We start from the raw sequence: 9624 nt of genomic DNA, 5'->3' as shown, positions 1-9624 counted from the left end.
CAATTCTCGATTGCACCCTGATTTGGTATTCTGACCTGTTTGCTGAGTTTTGTAAGGGCTCACATGCTCCCGGAGAAGGTAGCTGGTTAGGTATTCCACTTTATTTGCGGGATACCCATGTGGAGATTCATCTTAATTACCTAATTGATTTTAATGTGGACCTAATTACCTAATTGATTTTAATGTGGAGATTCATCCTATTTATTTAATTGATTTTAATGTGGACCTAATTACCTAATTGATTATAATGTGGGGGATTCACCCTAATCGCCTAATTGATTGTAAAACATTGCCTTTGAATATGTGATCTTGGACCTCTCTCTGTTGCCTTACGATATTACGGTATTATGGTCATGTCCCGCGAACGTGGGGATACACCTAGCAAAGACCCTTCGGTTAAATCATCATGTCCCTATAAAATAAATCATAGTCCCTCGGATGTTGCCTGCGAATATATGATTTTGCCCCTCGATGACCCTTCGTTGTAGCCTACGGTTAAATGATGATCGTCCCTTCGAATGCTAAGGTATCCTTACAAATGTTGCCTTCAATGACCAAACGATGACCCTACAATGACCCTTTTACATCCAAAGGATAAAACTACTTACTTCTCAATAGTAAGGACAGTTTTACCCTCATAAGGATAGGAAATGCCCATAAGGACCCTGGGTAGGTATAACTCCTAAATGCTTGCTCACAGCTTAAACTACTTTTCACACCTCACACTTTTCAAAACCTTTATTAGAAAATCACCACTTGGTATACATTCGTACTAGAATCATTACCGAGTTATATTTTTCTAAACAACTTTCAAAACTAAACGAGATAACCACTTTGTATACATTCGTACAAGAATCATTACAAAGTTAAACTCTCTTTTCAAAATATTTTTAAGCAATTCACAAACACCTTTTTTCAGACAAACATAAGTGATCAAGCAATTAAGAGCCCATGGCTAACCATGGATACAAAGGGTTCTAACACCTTCCCTTTGTATAATGTACCTCCCGAACCCAAAATCTAATTAAGGTCTTTCCTGTTCTTTTCCACCTTTCCTTATTGGATAAAAGAAAAGTCGGTGGCGACTCTTGCTATCCGCGACATTTGCTTTCCAAAGCAAAACACACAAAGTCAGTTCACCGTATGACACATTCCACTCTACGCCTTGATTCTTCCTTAGAAGCTTGAATATTGGTTTACATGTGGCAGTAAGGTGAGAGATAAACCTGGCGATGTAATTTAGTCTCCCCAAGAAACCACGAACCTCCTTCTCAGTCCTTGGTGCGGGCATGTTCTGAATGGCTCAAACCTTGTCGGGATCTACTTCAATTCCTTTTTGGCTTACAATAAAGCCTAAAAGCTTCCCAGATCGAACCCCAAATATGCATTTGTTAGGATTAAGTCTCAACCTAAACTTCCTAAAACGAGCAAACAGTTTCCCCAGGTTAGTGATATGTTCTTCTTCTGTCTGGGATTTGGAAATCATGTCGTCAACATACACCTCAATCTCTTCATGAATTATGTCGTGAAAGAGAGTCACCATGGCACGTTGATATGTTGCCCCAACGTTCTTTAATCCAAACGGCATTACTTTATAACAAAAAGTGCCCCAAGGGGTAATGAACGTGGTTTTCTCCATGTCCTCGGGATCCATTTTAATTTGGTTGTATCCAGAGAAGCCATCCATAAAGGAAAATACGGAGAACTGAGCTGTGTTATCCACCAATACATCAATGTGAGGTAATAGGAAATCGTCTTTGGGACTGGCTCTGTTTAAGTCTCGGTAGTCTATGCACATGCGAACTTTCCCATCTTTCTTCGGTACCGGTACAAGTTGGCAACCCATTGTGGGTACTTAGTGACTTCCAGGAAATCAGCGTCAAACTGCTTTCTCACCTCTTCTCTGATCTTGAGAGCCATATCTGGTCGAGTTCTTCTTAGTTTTTGTTTGACAGCAGAGCATTCTTCTTTAAGGGGAAGCTTGTGGGTTACGATATCAGTATCTAATCCGGGCATGTCTTGGTATGACCATGCAAACACGTCATCATATTCGTGGAGGAGCTCTATCAATCTTGTCTTCACTGCATCTTGAAGCGCGGCGCCTACCCTTACTTCTCTCTTGTCTTCTTCTGTTCCTAGATTGATAACTTCAATGTCCTCCTGGTGTGGTTGAATGACCTTCTCTTCTTGTCTGAGTAATCTGGCCAACTCTTCAGAGAGTTCGTAATCTTCCCCCACTTCGTCTTCAGCTTGGTAGATTGGACAATCAAAATCATATTGGACCCTAGCAGTGTCGTTATCAATGGTCTCGATGGTGTTTCTGCATGTTATGATTTATGCAGTTTATTTAGAAAGTGTGTGCATAAAAATTGATGCCATTTTTTTTTGTAATAATAAAAAACGAAAGGAAAGGAACAAAAATTCGGATGCAAATTGCCATTTCATTAATGATATAAAAACTCTTGAAAAAGATAAAGGAGGCCCTACAACACGCCACTATGCCTTGGGAAGAGCATAGGGTTTTGTCTAAAATAATAAAATTACTTTTGAAAATTTTGGGGAACTTCCACAGCCTTCCAGTTTGTCAGCTCTTCATTAGGTGCGGCTTGTGGCATCCAGCTAGACACCCCCTCTTCGCGATCTTCATCACTGATCATCGCCATCTGTTTGCCAAAAATGTGGGTAGTGTTGGTGAACGTTTCCTCTACAGAAGGAATCTTCTCTTTATCATGTTGGTTACCGGCTTTATTTGATGACGGGTCATACCCCAGGCCAAACTTGTCTCGTTTCTTTTTCACTTCCACCATTTTTCCCCAGTCTTGAGCATTTTCACTTTCCATACACAACCTTAGCTCCTTGCCACGAGGCCATGGATGGTCCTGATTTCGGGGTCTCCAATTTCTGTTGGATGGCCATCATATTTACCACCTCCAAGGATTGGAATGGTGTCTCAGTTATCTCGCCATCCACGTCAATATACCGGAAAGATGTCAAGTGGTTAACCAAGATATCCTCCTCCCCTCCAATCACAATCATCTTGTCATTTGTAATGAATTTTAGCTTTTGATGTAGAGTAGAGGTGACGGTGCCTGCGGAGTGAATCCGGGGTCTCCCAAGTAGGCAACTATAACCGGGATGTATGTCCATGACCTGGAACGTGATATTAAAAATAGTTGGACCTATCTTGGTTGGTAAGTCAACCTCTCCTATCACTGCTCGCCTTAAGCCATCAAATGCCTTTATGATTAGGGTGTTGGGCTTCATACTTATCCCTTCCATTGGTAGCTTTATCAAAGTTGTCTTCGGAATGACGTTCAGTGAGAAACCTGTGTATACTAATACCCTTGATAGTATAGTGTCTATGCATTTCAAGGAGATATGTAGGGCCTTGTTATGGTTCTTTCCCTCGACCGGCAGTTCATCATCGTTAATACCCAAAAAATTTCCAGTGGTCACATAAGCTATCACATCGTCAAACTGTTCTATCGTTATGTCTTTTGTGATATGTGTGGCGTTCAATACCTTCAACAATGAGTTCTTGTGTGCTTCTGAGTTGAGCAATAAAGATAACATGGAGATTTTTGAAGGTGTTTGATTCAGCTGGTCCACCACTTTATAATCACTCTTCTTGATTATCCTCAGAAATTCCTCGGCCTCTTCACGAGTGACTGCAGCTTTAGGAGACAGGTGCATGTCTTGCATTTCTTGATTAGGGACGGGGATCTGGACAACAGTTTCCTTCCCTTTAGCCCTTGCAGAAGTATCAGCAGTTCTTGGTGCGAACACTCGGCCACTACGTGTCATTCTTGCCGGCCCTACAATCGAGGTGACGTTTGGCTCGTTGATCCTCAAGGGTTGGTCTTCCTGCCCTTGCTTAAAAGCTCTGGGCTGATATATCCACGTGACCGCCTTCTCATCTTCATACGCGAATGGTGCTGGAAACTCTATCACCAATGGGAATATATGTATTTCCACGTTAACCTCATTGTAAGGAATGTCCACCACGGCTATATCTTTCTCTCCCTTTTTCTTGACACGGCGATTTATCTGTAACTCGCCTTGATCCAACATTTGTTGTATAAAATTCCTCAACCTTTTATTGTTCTCTTCAACAACTAGCTCTTCCGGGATTAGACCACTCTTCAGCAATTGTGCTCTTATCCTGGCGATAGGGGTTTGAATCTCTTCAACCTTACGGATCAATTTATCTTGATCACTCTCCTCAATGGCACTGACGAAAGCATCCTTATGTGTTGGCATGGGATTTGTGTTCACGTCCGGGCATCTCGGAGTGAAGGAGACAACCTTTGCTTCGATTAAGTCTTGTACCCGATTTTGAAATGCGAAACAATTCTCTAAGGTATGACCGGGAGCTCCCATGTGAAACTCACAGTGGGCGTTAGCATCATATCCGGGTGGATATGGAAAAACAATCGGTTTTAGCTCCCTCAATGTCAAAAGGCCCTCCTTTTGCAGATAGGGGAATATTTGGCTATAAGGTACTGGTAGAGGATCAAGTTGCCTTCTTGGAGGCCTTGGCTTGAATTGTCTTGGTGGCGCGGTGTTTTGTTGTTGATGATGTTGTTGATGTTGTTGATGTTGTGGTTGATACATTTGTTGTTGCTGCATTGGCTGTTGATAAGTTATGGGTACCACGGCGGAGACTTGGCCATATGAAGTCTGTTGCTTCCCCTTATAGCCTATGGATATAGCATTTGTTTCACCTTCTCTTTTCTTCTGAAAGCCTCCAGAATACTTTTTCGGTGCGCTAGGGGCTGCCACAGCTCCTGGAATCCTTCCATCCCTTAACCCTTTCTCTATGCAATCTCCAATTGTGACTACATGTGTGAAGTCGGATGTTGCACTACTCACTAATCTATCAAAGAATGGGTCCTTCAAGGTGTCCACAAATATTCCGGTCATTTCCTTTTCATACAATGGTGGCTCTACCTGAGCAACCAACTCTCTTCATCGCTGGGCATATTCTTTAAATGACTCATTTTCTTTCATGGACATGCCTTGTAACTGCATTTGGTCAGGTGCCATATCTAAGTTATATTTGTACTGACGGAGAAATGCGTCAGCCAAATCCTCCCAGCTTTGAATCCGCCCCTGCTCTAAGCTCATGTACCATCTTAGGGACGCTCCACTTAGGCTGTCTTGGAAACAGTGTATAAGCAGTTTGTCATTTTCGGTATGAGCAGCCATTTTCCTGAAGTACATTACTAGGTGACTTCTTGGGCAAGTCTGTCCTCTGTATTTCTCTAAATCAGGAGTTTTAAATTTAGCCAGGATGACCAAATTTGATACCAAATGCATGTTCATGGCAGAGGTGCCGAAGATATTATTCCCCTCTATAGCTTTGATCTTCTTTTCCAGGGTACGGAGCCTATCTGCAACAAGATCTAGAAATGTCTTAGGCTTCGATTGATCAGGCACATAGAAATCATCGTACAGGTCATCTCCAATTTCGGATCTATGATGAGTAGACGCATCAGAAGGCTCTGCATAATCCCCATCTCTTTTGCCTCCTACCGGTATATGAACCAGTCTCTTCTTGGTGGGGACGAAACTCTCGTCTTGGGGGTCCAAACCTGGTGTGCTATCATTCCTTTTTGCCCTAGCTTCTTCATCCACAACCCTCTCTCTTTGGGAAATTGCGAGCATTGTCTCCAACAGTTGATCCATTTTCTCTTGGATCGTATTGATGTCTGTCCTCATGGTAACTTGGTTAGCCTCAACTTGCTCTAACGTCATCTTGTAGTTACTTCGCGTCTCGTATCGATGTTGATTAGTTAGTGTTGCTGGATAAAGGGTAAAAAGGCTGGGTAAGTTTTTTGAATTTTTATGAAGCGTGATGCATAATGCAGATGCGAATGTTATGCATATTTTATTTTCAGGGAATCATTCGAGTTCCATTAGTTGTTAGTAATTCAAAGAAACAAGAAATAACGCCATTCATTCAAGTACATAACATAGGGGTCCAACAAAAGACCCTAGTTCAAAATACATTGTCAAATGAACAAAATATAAGACATAAGAAAGTTAAACTGCAGCCTTTCGGGCTTGGAGCTCTTCTGGTTCTTCCTTGAATCTTTTCAACAACCCTCTACAGAGCAGAATGAAACTGATTATGGCTGGAGGAGTGCTATCTTCCTTTAACTCTTCAACTGCGTCTCTTAACTTCCATGGTAATTCTTTAGCCGCCCAATTACAGAACCCCACTAGCCCATCGAGCTTAGCATGGAACTTTTCCCTATCTCCTTGCAAGAAGTCTATGGTCTTCTTAAAGGATCATAATCTTCAATCTCATACTCTCGTTCCTTCAACCATATGGGGTTGTCTTGGTGTAGTGACTCTAGCTGGTTCTTCCAATAGCTGGCAGACTCTTTGGCGTCTCTTACTTCTCAACACTTCTCCTCCCACATCATGGGTGAAACCCTAGAAGCTTCGGTGCCTATATTCTTGAGTTGGCGTTCTTGATCTACTTCAGCCTTTGCATGATGAACAGAAATGGTGAGTTCTTTTATCTGAGCCCCAAGTGTATCTCTTATCGTCTTGTTTTCCTTCGTGGCTAGATGCCACTAATGCTCATTGTCTTGACATTCTTTCTGGGCTCTTCGTAATTGACCCTTAAGAGTATCTAGACAATGGTGAGCTTGTTCTAGTCCTACTTTGATCTTTTTCCTCTTATGCTCCTCTTTGTTGAACTTTTCCACATGTGCTTGAAGTTGTGCATCCTTTCTCTCAAGCTCCCACTTCATGGTGTTTTTCTCATTGATGATTTGCTAGAGTTTTATCTTCAACTCTTCATTCTCTTTTTCTAGCTTTGTCATGGTGGTCTTAAGTTCCTCCACTTCTTCAATAGGGACATGGGTGAGCTTAGGTTCAGGAAGAGGTACAAGTATCCGAATGACGAATGACATTTTGATCATCCCCACCCTTTCCTTTACCCAATGAAAATATGATTCTTTTGTAATCCCATTTGCTCTCCCCAGATCAGCTCTCCCTTTTCGATTGACATTCTTCCAAGCCTCTTTGATTCGTTGGAACAAGCTAGGATTCTCAACCCCAAAGTCAAGCAACAAGAAAGCTTCAAAAGACCCTGCCTCTGGAGGGCCTTCCATTGGGTAGCCAAGTTATCTTAGTGATAGAACCGGGTTAGAATTCACGCATCCTTGAGTTCCAATAAGTGGTAGATTAGGGAAATCTCCACAACTGAATATGATGTCCATGTTGATGTATTCTTTGGAATACCAAGAAAGATCTTCGGATCGGAGGGATCCCAATCTCTGAGGCCAACTAACATCTGTCTATTCAACCCAAGCACCTGTCTTTGGAAGATGTTCTAGAAACCACTGATATAATAAAGGAGCACAACAAGCAATCATTCCTTTCTTCTTGGTGTACCTATGGCTCATGTAATAGTAAACATCAGCTAACAAGGTGGGCACTGGGTTTCCAGTAAGGAAAACGCAAATAGAAGCCATGTCTATGAAACCATCCATATTTGGGAACAGGACGATGCCATAGATGGCCAACGCAATAGCAGAGTAACAAGCGTCCCAACTTTCTGCTTTTAGTAGGGTATGAGCTCTTTCCAAGAGAAAACTTAGTGAAAATCCTTTGGTATTCCTTTTGGTGTTTAGGTTAGCCTCTACTTCCTTTTCGTCCATGTGAAGCGTGCCAGCAATGATCTCAAGGGGTAAAGATTCATTTATCCCTTCAAATAGTGGCTTGTTCTTCATAGGAATCCTAACAAGACACTCGAATTCTTCCAACGTTGGTGCTAGCTGGAAGTCTTGGAATGTGAAGCATCTTAAAGGTAGGTCATAGAATTGGGCCAGAGTGACTAAAGCCGTGTGGTCCACTCGTTGGTTGAGGATGCTGAGCAGATTGTCATAATTCTTCCCAAAGTTGATTCTGTACACCGGGTGCATCTGAGAGACCAAGTCACGTAAGCTCCTTAGATCGGGGTCTTTAAACTTGAAAGAGTAAATGTTTCTTTTGCTTGATTCCATGCTTCTTGAATTCCTGCAACTTATGACACTCAGATTCCTTGGAAATAAAATAATATGAATGCCATGTTATGGATGATGTTATGCATGCCACGGGTAGGTCAACATACAGGCCGTGAGAGTGGGTATCCTTGGTTACTAAACAAAACCCTTTTGGGAGGATGCTAAAGCCAAGAGGTTCCCAAAGTCATCAATCACTATTTAGGAAGGTTATTGTCATGACAAAAGCTCATCCGCCAATAACATCCCCAAAAAGAGTCTCGTCTAGGTGAGGCCTTCGTATGGTCCCAAAGAGGAAGACTCCTCGTGGGTCCATACTACACAACTCTCGAGTCCAAGGTTCTAATGAGGTTCTCATAGTCATAGATCGAGGTTGGGAATACTACTGTAAGGTAGTAATACGCCCAAGGGATCTCATCTGATTGGGGCCTTCGTATTAACCCAATAAGTCTAGGACTTTTTAGGTAAATACTACATAACGACCGGATATAATGTGTTAAAAGGTCCCTAGAGTCATTGATCCAACTTGAGAATACTATCGTCGTGACGAAAACTCGTCGGGCAATAATATCTCAAGAGAATCTCCTCTAGACGGGGTCTTCGTATCTTCCCAACAAGGAAGACTCCTTGTGGTCGTCCACTACGCAACCACCAACTTAATCTTATGTTTTTTCTCAGACTCGAGTGGAGAGCCTATCTCACAAAGTATCACCAACAGAGAGCCCCAAATAAGACATAGTCAATAGATCACAATACAATAATTATGACAGAATAATAATAACAGAATAAAAATAACAATCAAACAAATAAGATTAACACACAATACAGAAACTGAACTAAATTAGGCTTCAGTCTCTTATGAGCTTTTTCCCCAGCAGAGTTGCCATCTGTCGCATCTCGAAAAATACGATTCCTCGCGATGGTCACGGAAAAAATTATGTTCGAACAGAGTCACCACCAAACTTTATTTATCCCAATAAAGGGATAGGAAAATATCGAAAAAACCTTTTGAATAATAGAATAATGGTCGTCGCAACCATATTCGGGTTCGGGAGTTAATTACGCAAGGGGAAGGTATTAGCACCCCTCACGTCCGTTGTACTCAACGGGAACCTTTTAGTTCTAATTTGCATTTCGAGTGTTAATTTATGTTTGTTTGTTATCTTTGGGTTATAGAATATTGAAAATAGAAATGGATGAGAACCTCAAAAAGGGAAAGGGGAGGTTCTTTATTAGTGTGCTCGCGGAGATACAACAATGTCCTGCCTACGTATCCTTATGGTGTAATAAGGAAATCAGAGCATTCGTAGTTCGGGAAACTACGACTGGTTGGTGTCTTTTAGTGAACGAATGTTTAGATCGTGTTCTAAAGGCTAAACGTTGGCTTGTCTACTCTCGGCGGAGGCTTAAGCACTAGTTTGTTGTGTGCATTAGAAAGGATTAGACAGTGTTCTTTCTGAAACTAGTTTTGGTCACACGGGGGTGAAAAGTTGGATTAATATGTTGGATGTTTTGTTTGGTTGAGATGTTTTTGGTTGGATGACGAATACTCGGATAATCGAGTAAGACAACTCGTATCCTAATAATCGGGAAAGGGAATAGAAGA

General features: G+C 41.8%; 3 protein-coding genes across 3 annotated transcripts; all 3 read right to left on the bottom strand.

Moving 5' to 3' along the window:
- Positions 1-2829: 2829 nt before the first annotated feature.
- LOC127082643 (uncharacterized) lies at positions 2830-4923 on the bottom strand. Its single transcript, XM_051022874.1, has 2 exons — positions 4654-4923; positions 2830-4467 (listed from the first exon to the last, which is right to left on the bottom strand). Exons 1-2 carry the CDS (start codon positions 4921-4923, stop codon positions 2830-2832), a joined length of 1908 nt encoding a protein of 635 aa, XP_050878831.1.
- A 45-nt stretch (positions 4924-4968) lies between these two features.
- LOC127082642 (uncharacterized) lies at positions 4969-5757 on the bottom strand. The gene has a single exon (XM_051022873.1). The coding sequence runs from the start codon at positions 5755-5757 to the stop codon at positions 4969-4971; it is 789 nt and encodes a 262-aa protein (XP_050878830.1).
- A 1556-nt stretch (positions 5758-7313) lies between these two features.
- LOC127082641 (uncharacterized) lies at positions 7314-8021 on the bottom strand. The gene has a single exon (XM_051022871.1). It carries the CDS (start codon positions 8019-8021, stop codon positions 7314-7316), a length of 708 nt encoding a protein of 235 aa, XP_050878828.1.
- Positions 8022-9624: the final 1603 nt, after the last annotated feature.

Source organism: Lathyrus oleraceus, chromosome 5, assembly GCF_024323335.1.
Source record: "Lathyrus oleraceus cultivar Zhongwan6 chromosome 5, CAAS_Psat_ZW6_1.0, whole genome shotgun sequence".
Taxonomy (NCBI): domain Eukaryota; kingdom Viridiplantae; phylum Streptophyta; class Magnoliopsida; order Fabales; family Fabaceae; genus Lathyrus; species Lathyrus oleraceus.
Note: the sequence above shows the minus strand (reverse complement) of the source record. Positions and strands in the feature narration are given on the sequence as shown.